This window comes from Dermacentor variabilis, chromosome 1, assembly GCF_050947875.1.
Source record: "Dermacentor variabilis isolate Ectoservices chromosome 1, ASM5094787v1, whole genome shotgun sequence".
NCBI classification, from domain to species: Eukaryota; Metazoa; Arthropoda; class Arachnida; order Ixodida; family Ixodidae; genus Dermacentor; species Dermacentor variabilis.
The window spans coordinates 49,891,925-49,913,170 of NC_134568.1; the positions used below are offsets into that span (position 1 = coordinate 49,891,925).

Genomic DNA, 21,246 nt, shown 5'->3' on the forward strand with positions numbered 1-21,246 from the left:
CCGATGCTTAGGTTTTCGCGCGAGTCTGCGAATTATTTTTTTTCTCCGCCCCAGTCAGCGCGACGAACGCGCGGATGGAGCAAGAGCCATCTCGACGTCAGGCGCGTCGGACCGCGCTGGCCGCGTCCGGTTACGTTGGCTGCGCCAGTGCTTCGAAGTATAGACGTTGTTCACGCCAACGTGACGTAGCGTGTGCGCGCGTGCTCACACCACGTCCACGGAGCAAGAAACATTTAGGAGAGGAAACTCCGCTGTTTGCGGCGACCAGAAAAGGTCACAAGCCCGCGGAGCCGTTATCGTACTGGCGGCGCCTGACGGCCTGGAAAGAAATTACCGCCGTTGAGAGCGCGGCGGTGCCCGGGCGCTGCATTCTTTTTTTTTCGCCGCGGCTTCTACGACGCGCCGCATGGCGCCGCCACTGTATATGGCCCCGTCGACGCATAGAATTGTGACTTTATCTGGTCGCCCGCGCTCGCTCGCGCTGACGGGAGTTTCACCTCCTAAATGTCTTACTCCGTGGCCACGTCAGACTATATACGCGCCTTAACCGAGCGATTTTTTCTCTGACTTTCATTAGTTCGAATTTTGTATAATTCGAATTTTCATAGCATCCCCGCGGAATTCGAATTAATGAGCTTTTACTGTAATAGAAAACTGCCTCTTCTTTCTTTTTTGGCGAATTTTAGCTTGTGCCAATTAAGAACTCTTCGTAGAACCAGAGTCGTTTAATAGTTTAAAGAACTGGTACAACATCACGGAGCTCACGTGGTTCAGAAAATGGAAACAACAGCCATTGGTATGTGCAATTTAGCTGAGGCGGTCGAGTCGTGTAGTGTCTCAGTACAGACGGAGATGTGAGGAGGCGGCGTAAGGTCACGAACGCAGTGTCGCATGCAGACCACAATGATAGGTCGTTGGCACCACTTATATTAGGAGTTGTGTCAGAGGCAATATAATCGAGGCAAAATTGCAAACAAAGTGTCTGAAGTAAGAACAGAAACCGGTGAAGGTGCGCGGAGTTTGAGTGTCCTAGGTTTTGGAAACTCTGACACAGCACGAAGTTCTGATGGGTCGGGAAGGATTCCGTCTTGGCATAATTTATTGAATTAATTAAATTATGGTGTTTTATGTGCCAAAACTATGATGATTATGAGGCACGCTGTAGTGGGGGACTCTGTAAATTTGGACCACCTGGGGTTCTTTAACGTACCTAAGTCTAAGTACATGGGTGTTTTCGCATTTTGCCCCATCGAAAGCGGCCATCGTGGCCTGGATTCGATACCGCAACCTTGTGCTTAGCAGCCCAACACTAAGCAACCATGGCGGGTCTTGGGATACGATGTGACCTAGAATCATAAGCTTAAATTGCGCGTGGCGAACTGGTACTTTTTTTCAGGTTCAGTCGCAGGCTTTTGCATTGGTCAAGCACGCCAACGCTTGCCTAAAGTGGCAAAGATGTGTGTTGAAATTGGGGGCGAACACAACAATGTCATCGAGGTAATATAAACACTCGATCCATTTGAGACCACGCAAGATTTATTGTCTATCATTCATTCAAAGTTTGCAGGCACATATTACATAGCCCAAAGGGCATCACATTAAATTAGTATAAACCGTCTGGAGTAATGAGTGCGGTTTTAGGGTGATCGACTGCTGGCATCGATGCCTGCCAGAAGCCCGAGCACGAATCCAACGAAGAAGATTGAGCGCCTTGCAAACTGTCCAGCGTCATCAATGTGCGGTGGAGGGTATACGTCTCTTCGTGTTATCTTATTAAGACGGCAATAACAAAGGCAGAACCGGAAGGAAACATCTTTTTGTGGCGAGGACGTGGTATAGTTGACGTGCTCACTAATGACCCGACGCTCTTTGCCGAGACACGTACGGTACGAGCACTGCCACAATGACGTGTTGAAGCCAGTGTCGATATGGTGGCTGACATTCGATGTGCGGCCCAGATTAGGTTGAGCAACATTGAAAGAAGAACGAAACTGGGCAAGCAGGTGAAGAAGCTGTGAGGGTTGCTCGGAATTGAGTAAGGTCATCGGCAATGAAAGGGGTAAATACATCAGTTGATGGCGCGGTAGAAGCGGGAAAAGAGTGCGCAAGAGTCAGTGAGCTCCAAGTGGGACGAAGCGTACGATGCATACACCACTTTGATAATGACCATGTGTCATTAAGGAGCTGAACATGGCCAAGCACTTCGCTGCAGAGAGCCTTCAGTGTTATTGTAAGAAGCGGATTGCAGACAACTATGGAATTGAATCCGGCTGAAATGTCAAGTGTAGCGAAAGGGGGGGGGGTTATCTGTGAGTCATGAAGAGTTCGAAAGGAGTGAAGAGGACAGAGCCTTCACAGACAGCGCCACAGCCGCAGACGAGCACGGCAGTATTGCGATGTTTTCCCAAGAACCGGCTTAGCGGGAAGAGAGGCGGCGGCGGCGAGGCACACATTATACACAGGCAAGAGTTAGACTTCGGCATGCGCACAGTTGATCACAGCATAATTTCGGAAAAGTATCAGCCAAGTATAACGTCGTGTAACTGGAAGTCGTAAGGGAATACATCTACTTAGGGCAGGTAGTGACGGCGGATCCGGATCATGAGACGGAAATAATCAGAAGAATAAGAATGGGCTGGGGTGCGTTTGGCAGGCATTCTCAGATTATGAACAGCAGGTTGCCATTATCCCTCAAGAGAAAAGCATATAATAGCTGTGTCTTACCAGTACTAACCTACGGGGCAGAAACCTGGAGGCTTACGAAAAGGGTTCTACTCAAATTGAGGACGACGCAACGAGCTATGGAAAGAAGAATGATAGGTGTAACGTTAAGGGATAAGAAAAGAGCAGATTGGGTGAGGGAACAAATGCGATTTAATGACATCTTAGTTGAAATCAAGAAAAAGAAATGGGCATGGGCAGGACATGTAATGAGGAGGGAAGATAACCGATGGTCATTAAGGGTTACGGACTGGATCCCAAGGGAAGGGAAGCATAGCAGGGGGCGGCAGAAAGTTAGGCGGGCGGATGAGATTAAGAAGTTTGCAGGCATGGCATGGCCACAATTAGTACATGACCGGGGTTGTTGGAGAAGTATGGGAGAGGCCTTTGCCCTGCAGTGGGCGTAACCAGGCTGATGATGATGATAACGCCATGAGAGCAGGATGGGACAACCACAAACTCAACAATGCAGAGAACGCCCTGAATAACAATTTTCTTGCTATGCATGCTGCTGAAGACTGGACAGGCTGGGCGCTTGCTGTGAGGAGAGAAAACCCAGAAAGTGGTATCGTAACTTTTCGTGACATGGCTGCTCCAGCATCGATTAGTGCAACGATAGTGACGCAGTCAACCGTCAGGTGCAAAACATTCGAAAGCGACAATGGAGGACTTGTACAGTATGGCAACAAATTTCCTGTCTCCTTAACTGTAGCACTTAGCTTTCCTCTTGTGAAGGCCGCCGAGGCATGGGAGACAACGAGCGGCAATGCGCAAGTAACGGCTGCTCAGCTGGTGGCCTGCTTGTCTGCCGACTATAATAAAGAGCAGTGGAAAGGTTGCACGTTGGGTAGCGAGGTGTCTGCAAAGCCAGTAGATTGTGGCATGCGGCAGCGACAGAGTACAGCGACATGTCTAGGAATACGGCAGGCAAAACATAAGGACTGACGAGCAACACTCAAATCATGGTACACAAGTGTACCATCGGAATGCGACTGCAGCTGCCAGGAATCCAACCTGCAACTATGTGCTCAACAGTGCAATGCCATAGACACTGAGCCACCTAGGCGAACCGCACCACTTTCGAATTATTTTTTGCCACATTCATGCCCCCCCAAAAGCTGACGACACTGTCTGTTAACCAAAAAATTAACAAAATAAATAACAGGAGACAATAACTGCTGATCTCTTTTGTAAACAGGGGATTTTACACATGCCTCCCGACTTCCTACCACACTATGTGGCCATTTTTTCCAATTTTTGTTAGTTCTAACGAGTTTAAGTTAAACTTTTTAAGCATCTTTGTGCTACTTGAATTAATGATATTTTAGTATCCTAGTAATGAATGCTTGGATGCTTTGTGTGAGCAGGGGGTGAGTGATCATGAGAGGGTGGCCATGGCAGAGGGGGCATTGCCAGCCCCTGAGGGGCGTCAGGTCGAATCTCGCCGTCTCCTTAACTCGAAGCTTTGGCACAACTGAGCCTGAGCTCTGCTAAGGTATGCGGACTCCCAGCAATAAACAATTGAAAAATGTAATCGGCGATGCCCTTTGATACGTTTTACCTTGTCATTTTTGGCCACAGAAGCACCAACTTGTTTGCACAGGTCTAGAACCACTACAATATAACAAGCGATTGTTTCACCCGGCTGTTGCGCTTGCTCTCTCAACTGCTGCTTGGCACACAACCTGCGGATGACGGGGCAACTGCAAACTTCAGCGAAATTGGTCTTGAATGCTGACCAGGACTGAAAGTCGGCTTCATGATTTCTATTCCGCAGGTGAGCCACACCCACAAGGTAGAAGATGGTGTTATTTCAATTGGAGGTATCGTTCCATCAATTGTGCAAGCTCACGCATTCGTATGGACAGCCAGTCGTTGACATCATGCTCATCCGTACTGCTGAATACTATGGGATCTTTGTAGCGAACAGCACCAGAGCAGGCCACGGACGGTGTCAGCGACGTCTGTTTGATAGAGGTGGGCACGACTGGTGGCAGAGTTCAAGACTGGAGTTCCAGGGTGGAGATGTTCTTGAAGACCCCGCACCTCTACCAATTGTAATGGGGTGTATTCAACAGTTCAGCAAGTAGCGTCAAGCGTAATTAAGCAAGCAGTCAAGCAATGCAGAGGAGGAACAACTGGAAACCCAAGTGGCTCACACTCACTCCAAGCACTGGCGATCCGGCTGGCTCAGTGGCTGCACTGCAGGAATAGAATCGGCGATTTGCCTGGCCTTGTCCATGTGCTCTTCTTCATTACAACAATATATGATACCACGTCACCAGCTTCCCACACATCCCATACATACCCTTCTTTCAACTTTGACGTTGCTAATGTGAACACATTAAAAGGAAACGCTAACACTGAAACATGCAGTTTGCAGAGGGCATTGCTATGCTCGCTGTCTGCCAGTTCTGAAAGGCTGCGCTCTAGTGTTAGATAGGCTGCTGCTGATAAATATTTTTATATGGTAGAGAGCACGGCAATGCTCTGACCGAATTATCCACATTCACATTTTTCATTCCCCCCCCGTGCACTATGCCCGTGCAACCATACTGTGCTTGTACAGCTATGCAATGAACACACGAAAATTCATGTCCACACATCGAAACTGTCTTGCATATCACTATCATAAATGAATCAAACCAGCCACCATGTTAAAATGCCCCCATTCAATGATAGCATTACAAGGTCTAATTTCAACTTGAGACTTAGAAGCAAACCATAGATATATAGTACCAACAGAAGTAATAACAAAGTCACCAGTGTAAATAAACATAAATTCCATTAATGAACAGCACTAGGCACTATTAACACAATAACAAGGTCACGCTGATAAGCAAGCATCCATGATTTTGTGTCAGAAGTTTTCAGATAAGTGCATGACACCGCTAAACTAAAGAAGCTACTATAACATTTAAAATCAGCAGACAGAATCACATACACAACAGTGCTGACTTATAGGACTGCATTCTCACAGAAGAGGCTCTGGTGATACCACTGCATATACTGTGTCTCCAACCTTAACCCTGCCATCTTTGATGTGATAGGTGCTGATACCAAACAGGGGTTGATGCGTATACTTTTCAATTCCTTTAGGTGACTTGTCCACTCTGTACCTGCAACATAGAGAGGCAGTCACAGCAAATGCACTCCAGCAAGAACATCACTTGAGTATGGAAAGCGCAATGTGCTTACTTCCGCAATGTGACCAGGGGCTCCTTGTCAGTCCTGACACCGGCATCTTGATCAACAGTTGTAACAAGGCACCTGTTATGCAAAGTCATCGTTTGAGACTGGAAAAAGAGTATCTAAGCAAGGAAACGAGCTCAAATTGGTCCTGTATTGGGCCTATATCTATACACCAAAAATGCAAAGATATAATGTGTCAAAAATTGCTGAATTTCCCAACTGTTGCATTGCTATTGTCATCATGCGGTAGCTCCGCCACAAGAGCATGATAACTATAAAATTCCCTGAACTACATGGTGTAAATAGGCGTCCTGTTTTTAGAACGTCAATATGTTTCCATTGCAAAGATGTCCTATAGTTCCTACTGTGTCACACTCTAAAAAAAATGTTTACCTCCTTTGGTTTGTATCTCGTCCCCAAACAATAATCGCCATCTGTCTTGCTTGCGTTTTCTCTCCTGAAAACCTTGCGCTGGCTATTTTCCCGTAAAGGATGTTATGTAACACTTGTAACGTACATGCCGTTCATGACCTGGAACTGCCGGGTGCACAGAGTTAAAGAAAGTAAAGGCATGCAAGATAGATGGCGATTAATGTCGGGACAAGATAAGCCCTAAAGGGTGCAAACTTTTCTTGGAGCACAGGTTTAGGCCACGTACACTAAAATCTCATTCCTCCAAGCATCACAAGGATGCTTAAAAAGTTTAACTTAAACTCATTAGAACTAACAAAAGTTGGAAAAAATGGCTATGTAGTGTGGTAGGAAGTCAGGATTCATGTGTAAAATCCCCTGTTTGTTTACAAAAGAGATCAGCAATCATTGTCTCCTTATATTTATTTTTGTTCATTTTCTGGTTGACAGAGAGTGTTGTCAGCTTTTGGGGGGCATGAACGTTGAAAAAAATACATTTGTTGTGCTCTTCGAAAGTGGTGTGATTTGCCAAGGTGGCTCAGTGGCTATGGCATTGTACTGCTGAGCACCTAGTTGTGGGTTGGATTCCTGGCCGTTGCAGTCATATTTCGATGAAGACAGAATGCGAAAACACTTGTGTACCATGATTTGAGTGCATGTTAAGGAACCCCAGGTGATCAAAATTAATCCAGAGCCCTCCACTACAGCATCCATCATAACCCATTGTTCAGTTTTGTTATGTTAAACTTCGTAATTTTTGTTCTTTTCCCTCATACTACCGGTTTCCATTGGCAACTGGCACTGTAAAGGAAAAACCAGCCATGCCAGTGGGAATCCAGCCAGGGGTCAAATCTAGCAGCAAGCTCAATGTGTAGCATGCACTGTCTGTAGAGCAAAATGCCCAGGCAGCAGCATAAAATACGTCGTGTGCACACAGTTACAGCCAAGTGCAACGGCCTGTTCCCTTCTCTAAGGCCATCCCCGCCTGGCACATATGGCATATTGAACTAAATAAAGTTTTCAAAATCAATGCTACCAGAAAAGAGGCTTAGTGTACACATGAGCTGGAAATGTGATAGCTTCGGACATCAGAAAACTGAAAAACGGAGCCAGCTGGGAGGGTGAATTTTTATGCGTGGGTCGAAACATCTCCAAGTGCGATATCCGCCTGACGTTCCTTGTAAGGTATGCGAACTTATCAAGTAAATTTAGAAATTGCGCCAGTGACGATGGCACAGCAAATGTCCAGGGAACACTCTGGAGCATTTAATGACGATTCGTCAAACGTCTCTACTTGGCTTTCGACGTACCGATCTTAACCAGACACCCTTCGGACATAGCATGTCATCTAAAGTGGTCACACACACTGCACGCAACTCGAATAAGCACTGAATGAAATGCTTGGTGAAGTATTTATCTGTAGCGACTGTCAAATGTAATTGTGAAGCACATTGGTGAGAGGCCTTATGTCTCTGTAGTAGCCTCGTCCTATTCCTCAGTAATTAACAGTGGCATCATGTTGTTTGCGGGCTTCTTTCATTTGTCACAGTCAAAGAGCGGTTACAAGCAACCACTCTTTCGCAGTGTAGCGGTGATGTGCTCCAGCAAGGCATTTCCTCCACAACCTACTGGAACTCCAGACCTGCAGAGATCACCGACTTCTACTGGAGTTGCCTGCATCCACTCTCATTCAAACGTTGGCTATTGGTGTCACTTTTATGACCTGTTCGTCTGCTACTCTACAGTTGACTGAGGCGTCATTGTATTTAGAATGGCCACGGTGGCTGTTGTGTTGTGACAAACTGCTTGCATAGTTGATAATTTTTGTGAACAGTGACAGTGATGTCACAAGGCTTTGATCAGTCACTTGGCTCCAAAAGTCGACTGCCCGAATCTGAAAAATATCAGTGCATGCAGTCTGCTGCTCTATAAAATAGCGTTTATTAGCTGCTCCTATTGGCTTTTTAATGTAGTGGCAAACCGCACAGATCTTTCACATTAAGTCAAATTGCTTATAGAATTTGCAAAGTTACAAAAGTTTCAAAAGTTTAGCTTTTTAGAAGCTTGAAGCAACCGTAATGTTCGACGACAGAACGATTACCACTCATTTTAACTCTTATAAGTTGCCCGTGAATGTGTCGCGAGTTAAAAAAGAGAATTACACATACGGTTTCACCGCGTATGTATCCTTTACACCACTGTTATGCTGCCGCTGTACTGCGCAGAAAAGCTAGCTTTGCAGTTTGAAAAGAGTTCTGTAACACAAGGCCTGCAGTGCAGCAAATTTTAAAGCACTGGGATTGCTGTTGCAAGCTTTCAACTCACCTAGATATCAAACAATATTAAAAAGAAGCTATGCTCACCTTTCATTGAAATAGACTTGATCAATTTCTTGTACACATCGGATGCAGGAATTATTTGTGAATACTTTTACAAGATCCTCTGCCTTTCATTACAGCACACAGCAGTAAATCCTAACGTCATCTCTGACATTAAGCTATCTGTAATCAACTTAAAAAAGCTAGTTTATCCTATAAATCTTCTAAAACAATTTTTTCAGTCCCTTACAGAGTCTAGGAAAGGGAATGTTATGTCGTCTAGCATTCAAGCTGCCACCTATGCTCGTTGTTTACCTTTCTTGTGCCACTCCTCCACCTCTAATTTCACTATTCAAATGCAAGACATCCGTAAATTTTGTTTTTATATTTGTGAATTTATTCATTCACCACCAATACAAGTGTGTTGTGCCTGCAGAGATGGCAGCACGAGCATTGGAATAGTTCGCAGAAGCAGACGACAGTGAACAGGTTATACCTAGCATCATTCTACCTGTCGTTACTAACTACTCTGCACCGGCATTTGTAGTACTTGATCTCCAAGCTGCACAATCAAAGGGTACCAAAATCTGTGGCACGGTCCGTTGGCTCTCTGGTGATACCAGTACACCTACGCGCCGCCTTAAGAGTCTTTTATCAGCTTATACAGTCCAAGATGGCATCCTTTATCATCAACGTACAGGAAGTGAATTGTAATTACCTGTGGTGCCTGCTGACCACCTGGGTCAGCAAAAGACTCTGGCTCGCATTAAAGAAAGGTTTTGGCGGTCTGGCATGCACGCCGATGTCTACCTGTACTTGTCATCCCACACCATTTGTCAAGCTTGTAAGGTCATTACAAACCCATAACCTGTGCCCTTACAACCAATTGCCCCTCCTAACGAACCGTTTGATATTGTGGACATTGATCACATGGGCCTGTTTCCTCACAGCAAGCATGACAACAAGTTTCTCATTGTGGCCCCAGACTACCTGACTAAGTGGTTAGAAGTTCTCTTCATTAACAAGTGCCTTGTATTCTGACATAGCATGCTGAAGTTACTGATTTCCGACTGTGGGACTGCAATTATGTTGCCTGCCTTAAAAACTTTCTTGTCTAGACGTGGAATACAACGCGCTGCACCATACCCTCAACATCTACAAACAAATGGACAAGTCGAGCACACCAACTGCACCATAAAAAACATCATTTCTTTCTACATCTGTCCCACACATGACGATGCCGCTGCTGCAGTTTTCGCTCTAAACATGTCTTGACAGAAAGTCACTCACGCCACACCATTTCAGCTGTTCTACAGAAGGACACCAAGGTTACCGCAAGAACACATTCTTGGCTTCGACACATCTCCGCAAGAACACCCCACAAAAGTAGACTCCAGTGAGACCCTGCGCCATGCTTGCCTCCGAGCTCGGCTAGCAGTGCTGCACCACCAAGCGCAGTTCAATACATCTTCACAGCAAAGTCCTGCTCATTCTTTCCAACCAGGCGATTTAGTCATGGTTTGACGGCCGCTGCGTTTACCTCAGTGCTGTGAAAAATTCTTGCACGGTTTTCTGGCCCTTTCCATGTTGTGGAAGCTCTGGGTCCTGTGACGTTTCGTTTAGACATGATTCCTGAACTTGATGATAGCCATTGTAAACACACTTTTCCTACTCATGCCAGTCAGATGAAGCTTTACGTCTCTCGTGAAACCTGTACTGAACTCCTGTCTTACTCCTGTGCAAACTCGAGGGAAGAGGGGGTGGTGAGTGTAATGGTAACAAAGAATGCCGCAAGTTAAAGAAGAGGAAGAGAATGGCAAGCAGAAGGATAGAGCAGCAGTAGGTCAGGGGAATATTTGGTTTTTGTAAGGGCCGAGATTTGGGTGTGTCGTGTACTGCTTGGAACTGTGTTCAAGGCACCAGACTCCTGTTAAAAAATATATATATATGAGCCCAGAAATCTACAGGAATGAATGTATTACCTTGTGGTGCGATGTGATAAGGCCATTTCTGCATCACCAATCCTCATGCGGCCCCAATGGTCCTACACATATCAAACACAGCCTCAGCACATTTGCGTCAACAAATATTCAAGTTGAATCAACTTACCTCTGCATAGGCTTCACACTCATCAATAAAGAGGGCAGGTCGAAAATTTTTCCGTCCAATGTTGCTGCCTGGAGGAAGCTTCGACCATAAGTCTTCAAGTGAACCTTTAGACAGCACATGAAATGCTGATTCATCATGGCAGACCAACTGAAACCAAATTGCGAATGTTAGATGCAGAGTGGCCTTCAATATGTGCTATGCAGACCTGTCTTTAACTTCTTTGTAAGAGAGAGAGTGAGCCGTGTAAAGCAGGCAACGTCTATATGGCTTCTTTGTGCATGCGTCTAAAGCAGTGAGAGAAAATACTTAAAGGGACTGACAACTGGCCAGAATGCGTTATGATCATGATTTATAGTGATAGAATCCAGCACACTGTTCACGATTTAAGTAGGAATCATAAATTTAAATTGGCAAAGAAAGTCTTAAAAACCAGTAAGTGGTGAGGCCTGGCGGTGAAATCTTGGTACTTCGGATGTAGACCACGAGATTATTTTACGTAACTCAGCTGTTATTAAGTACAACATAATTATTGTTTAAAATTGCAGTTGTTATATATAGACACTTGAACTTTATTCTATGCTTTGGAAATCAAAAGCACATGCATAACTACAGCAAATCACTGAACTGCACATCATATGTAAAAAGCGTCGTTCCATTTTCGATTCAACTGGTTTCGTTTTTACTGGTTACATACCAAACCAGTTGGACAGGAAACCACGAAAACACATAGCTATTGCAGAAATACTTTATAACATGAATCGCAGCAACATCAACTTGATAAACAAAATAATACTTTTTCACAGTTACAGCCACACTTGTCGCCTGCCTCCCACTAATGCCAGTGTATAATCACTTGCGCTCACCTATCACCGTTTTCACCATGCTTCCAGCGAACGACTACATCCTTACTGCAGATGGAAAAATTCTAATAAAAAATGTTCCACAGCGTTTTCCGTGCAAACACTCCATGATTAGACACTCTGACTGGTAAGGTTTCCATTCCATTAAAAAGATTAGGTACCATGAAAATTGGTTGTCAGTCCCTTTAATGCAAAGTCTAGAGTTCATACTTATTCCTGTGACAATCGCTCTCTGGAGCAGAGTACAGTCCTAAGGACCTTAGAGAGCACATCTACACGACAATAAGCTCTAAAATATTTTTCAACGAAGTACCCACATAATAACAAGACTCATGAGAAAGATCCCTCCATACAGTGTCTCAGTAACTCCATACAGCGTGGAGAAAGATACTGGTCATTTCAGTGAATCAGGACTGTGAACTACAGTGATGTCTTGTCCATTGTCAATGGCCAATTCTCTCATATGAAAATGCTAGTTGAAAGAAAAAATTGTGGCTTTATAAGTGGCACACAATGGGTGAACCCTTCATCTTTAATGCGAAGCATTATTAGGATTGATTTCCAGGCTTTCTTCGTAGAACATGTTCCCATGGATGGGCAGCGCAACCCAGACAAAAGACGAGAGGAAGTGCACCCGTAGGAACATGTTCAATCACCAACTCGCCCAGCTTGCCGTGTTAATTTCTTCGTAGGTCTAGCCGGGTAGCCTCAATCACAGCCTCAATAATAATGAAGAAGCTATGTAACTGATGATTGATGATTGGCTTTGAACTTGGGCAGCATGCAGCAGTCCAATTAATGCTCTACACATAAGGCCACAGACACAAAGATAGCTCAACTGAATAACAACCGTGCCTCACCAGTTCTTCTCTTGTGCAAGCTTGTGCTCTTAGATGCTTGGCGCATGTGTCATATCACATAGCTACAAATATAAAAGTGAGAGCATGCCAGTTTCCCTCATCCCTCTCCAGTGGTAATTGGCGCTTTGAGACGTTTTATGCCACATTGCACAGCTTTCAGGATCGGCCCAGTTTGGCCCACACGCAACACCCAGCAGATGTTGCATCTACTTCAGTGGCATCTTATGCATGTGTTTCCTTGTACTCTCTATGGTGACAAACCATGCTTTGTACTCTCAAGTGGTGTCAAGCATTCCCGAAATTACAGCATCACCACTCCTGCGAAACCAGTTGCAGGCAGATGTTTGCAAACAAAATCAAGCATTCTCGCTCATACACAGCAGATAGTGCATCTAATTATCTGCTGCGTACATGTGTCGGGTTTTTCCTCATTCTATTTGTGCTAATGTATTGAGATGGAGTCACGTGACCTACTACACATGGCATTGGTGAGATTCACGTCACAGTCATGCTGTATAAGACCGGGTACTAGAGAGTATGCATCAGTCTGCTTCTGATGGCCTCTTTGCAAGTCTATATAGTGGAAGTGAGCACAAATCAAAAGGTTAAAACATTTTATCACATAATTTGTGAGGCACATATTCACATTAACATAAATTCCCGCAATGCGTAGGATCTGCAAAATTTTTCTTCCTTGAAAAAGGCACTGAACGTAATTCTTGGTTGGCAGACAAGACCAGCAGCTTTTGCTGCACTGAAGATTTGATGAGATGAAAGAACAAGATTTCAAATGTCTCTACCCCTTTTTAAAAGGGTTGCTGAATTCTTACATAACCTGCGGGAGACAAATAAAGGGACCCTAATGGGCAAAGAACCTCAAATCAGTGTTGAAAGTGTTAATTCATACATAAACAACAGAATGCCTCACCCTTTTAAGAACAAACAGCAGCGCTAAATTACATCTTACATCTTGTCAGAATCTTGTCTCGTCTTACATCTTGTCAGAATTGAGCTAATGCATATCCTTTGCACCAACTATTATTTTTTTTCCTCACAAGCTGTTTTTTTTCTCCTTTCTTTTCTTTGTAAATAACTCCTTAACAGTCTTAGATGACTGTGAAAGCTTTTTCTTCATATATTAAGATATTTTATATTTGGTCAATCTCTTTATTTTCTCTCTCCAACTGTTGGCAAGACAAATTTGCACTTACTGCTTATTTTTCCCAATTGAAATTTTAACTCTTAGCCAGACAGCTCTTAATACAACTCAGTTTTTCTTAACCTTTCTTTTTTTTTTTTTAGCAAAGCCATCTATGCCTACCCTCCAATTTTTGGCAGGGCTGCTGCTTTGTCTGCTATTGACTGAAAGCAAGCCGCATCATATTCCTGTAGTATCATCATAACAAAAGGAAGAACATGCATATAAAACGAATGTGTCCTACCGAGACTGGGCAGTTCCTTCCTCGGTCAAGTGTTTCTTGGTCAAGAATTATTCTCACAAGGCGAATATCATCTTTCTGGAGGTACTCCCCCAACCACTTTGATGCTTCTTCAGACACTTCCACAGCGTTGTAGCTGAATTTCCGCATTCTGTGTACAGAACATCACAGAGCCATGGCCTTTGCAAGGTGACAACAGTCAGCAACTTCAATTTAATAGAAAGTACAAAATACAAAGGTGTATAAATTTTTTTCACTTCTTCTACGAAGCATCATTCTGAGACAAGGTTCATGAGAAATATGCTGCCTAGATTTGTTTCGTGTGTGTGCATTCTATGGTATTATCATCTTCAAAACCTCTCTTTCCTATTCATTGCCCTTCCCCATACTTGAAGAAGCAGGCCGGAGGCATTGTTGGCCTGACATACTCCTCCACATTTTAATTCCTGTCTGTATGTCCCTTTTTCTCTCTCTCTATGTGCATGCATTTATGTGTTGGAGCGATGGAGGACCAGTGTCCCATAATGCACGTGAGGACATGCCAGGCTGTGTAGATGACAAACACAACTGCGAATGAATGATAAAGCAAACGTACATGTGTTGCTACATTCCAGAATTCATGCAAGCGAGGTGAAAGCACAACTAACGTAGCAAGTCATCAACCAGCACAACAAACAGCAAAGCCTGTTTAAAAGCATATTTCTACAATTACCTAGGTAATTTTTGAAACACTGCTAGTCATACTGTGCTACTGGTGAAGCTCATTGCACTCTGTTGAGAGAAAGAATGCATGACTCAGAGTGGCTGGTTTACAGACCATTCAGATAAATTTTAGAATGCACGAGGAATACAGGACATGAACAGAAACATAAATGCATACACAAAGTGCAGACTTTGACAGGGCAGTCAGGTTAACATAGGTAAAAGCAGCTTGTTCCTTGTTCTTGAGAGTTAGAAAAGAGCCTGGGGTAGCAGAAATATACTGAAGTAAGGTATGTTGTTGGGCTAGTCGGTTCATAGATTCAGCAAAATTTTAAACTGCACAAGGAAAACAGTATGTCAACAGAAAAATAGACACACACACAAAGCACAGACTTTGACAGAGCAATCATGTTAACATAGGTAAAAGCACACGTACACCCAAAGCGCAGACTTTGACAGGGCAATCAGGTTAACATAGGTAAAAGCAGCTTTTACCTATGTTAACCTGTACTGCACTGTAATCATTCACCAAGGCCACATTTCCTTGAAGCAAATATGCAAAAATAGCGAAGAGGAAGAATGCTCCTAAATTTGAACCTGCCAAAATTTTGAAACACCTGGAGGTCTTGTTGAAGGATGATGTACGGACACATTAAGGAAGAAATATAAAGCGATAAGAGTGGCTGCAATGCGTGCAGATGACAGTGCATGTGCTTAAGGGCAGAGAAAGAAAACATTATGCAATTGAGCAATCCAGCTTACCTGACCAATATTCAATAAGGAGAAAACTAGTTTTAATACAAAGGCAAACTACAAAGGCAACAAAGGAGACAGTGAGAGGTGCCACAGAAATGGTCTGGAGTGTTTTAAAGGAATTCCACACTAATTTAATAAAGTAGTGAAGTGCTGTGTTCACAGAGACTCTATGCATTTCCTTCTGGTAGAACTCACTACAAAGGGAAAACATAACTCGTGTCCCAGCTAGTTAGCTATAAATGAGGATGCCTTGAACCTAAACATTGCAGCAAAACACCAAAGACAATGGTATGGTGGAGGGAGAACTCATGTAGACGTGCTACCAGCATGGCAAGACAGCTTATACTCGTATGCAAACCCATTTCATTTGCCAGACATAGTTATCGTTCATTGTGGCATGCCTCACTAAACTGCTGATCAATCCGAGAGCAGGCATAGTGCATCCCTCTTGCAAACTCCTTACATGCAAATTAGATTATCTACCAGGGACACATACTGACAGTATTGACATCACAAGTCTCGATGTAAAACAGCACCACCATGTCATTCAAACGCACCTTTCATAGCAGTGTGTGCCACTCAATATAATGAATCGCAACGCAAAAGTTGCAGCATGTCAAACACCCATGTAGGCTATGCACCAAAACAGCTGTGAGGACCTTTATTATTGAGAAAGCTTTACAGTAAATGAACCGACCCCCAACCCCAGGCTTGCCCTAACTGTGCAAGTGTCACTGTGTAGCCTCATAACTACTCAAGCCAATAAAGTGCAATCAAGTATACTAAACAATTTTCTATGTCCATATGCAAAAGATACAACTGCCGAATGGACGATTTTGGCCATTAGCAACTACACTCCATCTCGCCAACTCCATTCAGCGCAGCAAAGTCTCAGGTTTGTGTTGGCCAACCAGTAACATGAGCCAGCTGTGTGCTCTAGAGAAGGGAGCGGGGCTCACCCATTGCGAGCCTCCGTTCAGGTGAAATCACGCAGAGGAAAATCAGAGGCAGACAATGGAGGAGACCTTCCTTTGGTCCTGGTTGGCGGATGAAACACGTAGCTTTTTCTGCACTGCACATAGCTGGCAAGATGGAGCACTGAAATAATGATTGGGATCAGGTGTACCCTCCTGGCTATGCAACTGCATGCACAGAAGACTATCCTTCGCAATGGTGGCAGGAACTTAATGATGTCTTGTGTGAACACATGGTTTGCGTTGTGCTAAAGGTCTATTAGTGATTCATCTGGGTGCATCAAAGCTGCTTTTCCAGGTAAAGCACAATCTTAAGCTCTGATACCATTTTAGGTATCAAAGTTGTTTTCTTTTTTCCATTCTGAATGTTGGACTCACCACCGCTGGAAATAATTTAAAATCACAGCTTCAATAATACAAAGGAAAATGTCCAAGACCAATTAAAACATAAAAAATACAAGATTACGAGCAAGTCATCACCACTAATATCATCACTTCGTGACTTTCCATCAAAAATTCACCGATGATTATGATACTCCTTAATGCAAAATTTGAGCGCAGCTCTATACGTGTTTTCATTTCGCGATATAACTAGGCAAAGAATTTGAGAGAGACATGAAGCAGAGTCTGCAATCTTTGAAAATCTGATCTGCCGGTCAAGTGCATCAGCTTTAATACATGACTCGCTGAAGGGTCCAGTGTAATCGCTGGTGCCCCGTGGCTTCCAGAAAGTACTAAACACAATTCGCATCACGCATACAATAAGATTACAAAACAATCACAAACTGTGACAATCGAAACAAGTGCGAACGAGACCAAACCAAGCACAAGCGAGAGCTGACGCGAGCAGACAATAGTACGTAACAAGTGGTCCGATTGAGATCAGACACAAGTACGCATAGAGCAGTTGGGTTGGTCCGCATGGCACCTGTTTCCCGCGCACACTTCACTGAAGGGGCTGCTTTCATAGGCCTCTGCTGTTCGCGGCTCATGCCTTTCATCTCTCGCTCCGCGTTCACTCTTTCATCTTTCGCTGCACTCGTTCACTCGGTTATGCCACCGACACCGACGCTCGCCACAGGAATGGGCACCTAAGAGCTGCGTTTCCTCAATTGCACGGTAAACGAGTGTTTTCGCATTCAGCCACCATGGCTGGAATAGAACGACTGTTATCATTCATGCACAATGACACTACTATAAAGCATTTGGAAGATTAGCAACTTTGCATCAGAGATTAGCTGTTGAAGTGAGAGTATAAAAGCAAGTTAATAAAAAGCCTAAAAAAACGCTGTGGAGTAGCTTTAAGAAGAGACAATATGAGATTTCTACAAAGAGTCCCTGTAATTAATAAGCATGATGAGAAGCCATATTACAATTAAAGTGAGTCAGCAATGCACACAATATTTGGTCAAGCTCTATGCAGTCAAGTGCGAAAGCAGAAAAAGCAGAAAGTTTTTTGTGCTTGAGGGGCTGACAAAGATCTTGGGTTAGGGGTGGGTGGGTGAAGCATATACAACATTAGGCCCACTCCCATGTTTCACCAGTACTCAGCACTAGGGGAAGGAATGTTTCAAGATTACTTGCCTGACAGTAAAAGAAGGCTTGCTTAGCTCATCCGGGTCACAGGCATCAATGACAAGCGGTGGGTGACCATCAGCCATCAGTGTCAATTTCCCATTTTCAAAACTCGTCTTGATCAGGCCAAGGTGGGGCTCCTCACGCATTGAAATGAAGTTGTCTCCTTTCACAATCAACATAAACCTAAAAAAAAAAAATAACGCAATTATTTCTTAAAGAAGCAGCTAGGCATGTCTTCGGATGTGTCATCATTACACTCTTAATAGCAACAGTACATACTATTATATAGTTCAAAAATGTTATCGCCATAGGTTTGCAGGTTGTGGTTGCAGCTTGAGGAGGAACTGTTAACATGAAATGGCCATTAATAAAAAATAACAATTTGTTTGCACGCTTCTTTGGTAACTGTTTCTCTCACCTTGGCTATCTCATTCTAACTGCCACCACATGGCAAACTACTGTCCATGAACAAAAACTTATACAACTCAATCCAAGTTCACGAAAGGTTCTTCTCAGTAAAAAAGAACACACAATCACAAACAAAAGGAAATAGTCAACCTTATCTATCTTTCACCCATGCTTGCAAATCTGTCCTTTGTGTCATACACAATTACACTTAACAAGCACCAACTCACACAAGTCCTGGAGAAGGCTTTCTTGCATGCTGCCCCCATCAGACAGCAATGGCTACACCTGGAAGCCCAGGAGAGTGGATAATTGTACAAGGTAGCATGGTTACACATCGGAAACCAGAGCAAGTAAACATGGTATATAGAGATAAGGAAGATGCAAGGCAGCTGCTTTACCCACAACTAAACTTCTTGTAAAAGAACAAATATACAAACACACTAACTTTTTAAGAATTGCCTGGAGTATAATTTTGCATCTTCAGGTGGGTTAATTGAAGAGGCAGAAATTAGCTGTACAACAAATTGGAGTGTTAAATGAGATGGTTAGCAAACTTTGGGTTTATGAATTTTATAATTAATCGTTTAAGTGTACACATTTCAATTGCAGAACTGAAGGCAGACAGTAATAACCCTTTTAAGTGTTGTGTGTGCAATTGTACAAGCCAAAATAGTGGATCAAAGGCAAAAGCACTCAAGAAAATAATAATTAGCGCCTTAACTGTCAACCCGCTGTGGTTGCTTAGTGGCTATGGTGTTGGGCTGCTAAGCATGAGGTCGATGGATCGAATCCCGGCCAAGGCGGCCGCATTTCTATGGGGCGAAATGCGAAAACACCCGTGGTACTTAGATTTAGGGGCATGCTAAAGAACCCCAGGTGGTCGAAATTTCCGGAGTCCCCCACTAGGGCGTGCCTCATTATCAAAAAGTGGTTTTGGCAGGTAAAACCCCATAATTCAATTAAATTCTTTAACTGTCGATGATGAGCTGACGTGTCAAAATGAAAATTGCACTACCTTGTAATTTTGATACATAAATAAATAGTGCAAAATGTATTTTCAAAGTGAACATTCAGCAGAGATCTACCTGCTTGGGAAGAACTGAATTAAGGAATCAAGAAACTCCAACCAAAATTAACTTTAAACATCCGACGTTTTGGAGCTCGATCGGCTCCTTCAAGGGTGAGATGGCGCAAGTCAAAGCAGTGCTTATATGCATATTTTTTTATTGCTTTGACAGGAACGTGGAGACCTTTTGCACTCCTTGGGAGTAAATAGCAGGAAGTGTTCCTGAGAAACAATTGATGTTTCCCAATGTACTTTGGATGTGCCAGGAGTCCATAAGAATCACCGCGGGTGGTTGTTTTCGCTCTCCAAGATGACGGCACACCCAAACTAATCTGGTAGTAAAAAATATTGAACTGGTCTGCCACAGCACTGCATTCTCTGTTTAAGTGGCGAAGGTCATTTTTGTGTTGACAAATTATTTTAGGAAAGTTTTCACTCTCACCAATATATGACGTGGGGAATTCGGTGCAAGTAACCTTGCACACAATGCCCTGTGATTTTTTCACAGGACAGTAGTCTTTTGGACGCGGGAGGAGGCTTCCAACAGTATAGAGAGGCTTGTGAGTGACTTCAACCCCTGCCCCTCACAGCACACATGCTCTACTGATACCTTACTGAACCCTTGAAGGTAACGTATCGAGACACGGTGCCGCTGTTGGGGTGTGTCGACAGCAGCCGCCTTAATTTCATTCATGTTCCATTGGCGGAGAGTGCTGTGAATGAATGTCTGTGTAAAACTGTTCTTCTCAAGGTCACCAATTACCGTGTTTTTCTTCCTTCTGAAAGTGCAGGGAGAAACATATTGTTTGAGCTCTCTTGACGAGGCTTCAGATTATACAATAGTTGTGGTAGGCGAGGTGATTCGAATTAAGGTGAAGATATTGTCCTACATGTGTCAGTTCTCTGAATACGGAAAAGGCCAGGTTCGGTTGCTCTCTTTTTCACAAGAACATGTAAGAAAGAGAGAGAACAATTTTCACGTTCCACTGTAAAATAACCGGCTCTATGGCGTTCAAGTGTGTGAGCAAATTGTCAATTTCAAATGGCTTCACAATGCAAGAACAATCGTTCACGTAGTGCACACATATTTTTGGCTTGGGGTGAAAGTACTGCGCACCTGCTTTTCAATGTCCTCTATCGTGAGCGTGGCGACTGTGACTGAGATTGTCTAGTCTGTTTGTAGAACTGATTGCAATGTATAGTAAGTGCTTGAAAGGCTGAATTCCAATGACCGACAGATGTGGTTAATAGAAAGAAGAGTGTGATCTTTCAGTGAGGGGTCATGTTCAAGTGCCACCACATGTCACAGAAACCGCAAGGGGCACAGGCACACTAGTAAACAGCAAAACCACATCAAAAGACACCATGCAGTCGTCGTCAGAACTCAGACTGGACATTATTTGTATTTTGCTATGTTTTTAAGACGATCAGTAAAGTGCTGCAGGCATTCCTGGTATCATCTTTAGAAAAGAAATGGCAAAATAAATGCAGGTTCTAAAACATATGCACCTTTAATACATATTTCTAAATTTCTCATGGCAGTTAAGGGTAACTCTTTCTGTGCCAAGGATGAGTCTCACTCATTGGCGTTTTCTCTAATATTTGGCAATGACGAGTCTCCCTTTTTCAGGGATTTCATTTTGTCTGCTGACTGACACACTAGTAGCGATCATATCATTTTGGCGTGAATGATGCCCTATTTGGCACCAGCTTCCCAGAATACAAACTTTTCGTGGGTGCAGTAGGCAAGAAAGCAGCGAAAGTCCGGCTCCCCTGGATTTTAAAAATGGCGCCGTGGGGTTACACAGCTGCAGCGATGACGACCACCATTTTCAATGCTGGAATCATGTTC

The 21,246-nt window shown here is 43.7% G+C and overlaps 1 protein-coding gene across 8 annotated transcripts in view; it reads right to left on the reverse strand.

Annotated features, from left to right (window-relative positions):
- The window catches only part of LOC142577530 (mitochondrial amidoxime-reducing component 1-like), a 54,829-nt gene that overhangs the window by 20,418 nt on the left and 13,165 nt on the right, over positions 1-21,246 (reverse strand). For 5 of the 8 annotated variants that reach the window (XM_075687107.1, XM_075687111.1, XM_075687104.1 and 2 more), the window contains 6 exons: positions 17,927-18,103; positions 13,914-14,061; positions 10,752-10,898; positions 10,625-10,686; positions 5,920-5,991; positions 1,515-5,840 (listed from right to left, as the gene is read on the reverse strand). In XM_075687107.1, coding sequence (XP_075543222.1) covers positions 5,696-5,840; positions 5,920-5,991; positions 10,625-10,686; positions 10,752-10,898; positions 13,914-14,061; positions 17,927-18,103 — 751 coding nt within the window. In that variant the 3' untranslated portion in view covers positions 1,515-5,695. Of the gene's footprint in view, positions 1-1,514; positions 5,841-5,919; positions 5,992-10,624; positions 10,687-10,751; positions 10,899-13,913; positions 14,062-17,926; positions 18,104-18,557; positions 18,614-21,246 lie in introns of those variants that run through there. The other 3 variants (XM_075687109.1, XM_075687110.1, XM_075687105.1) reach the window with 2 other exon arrangements.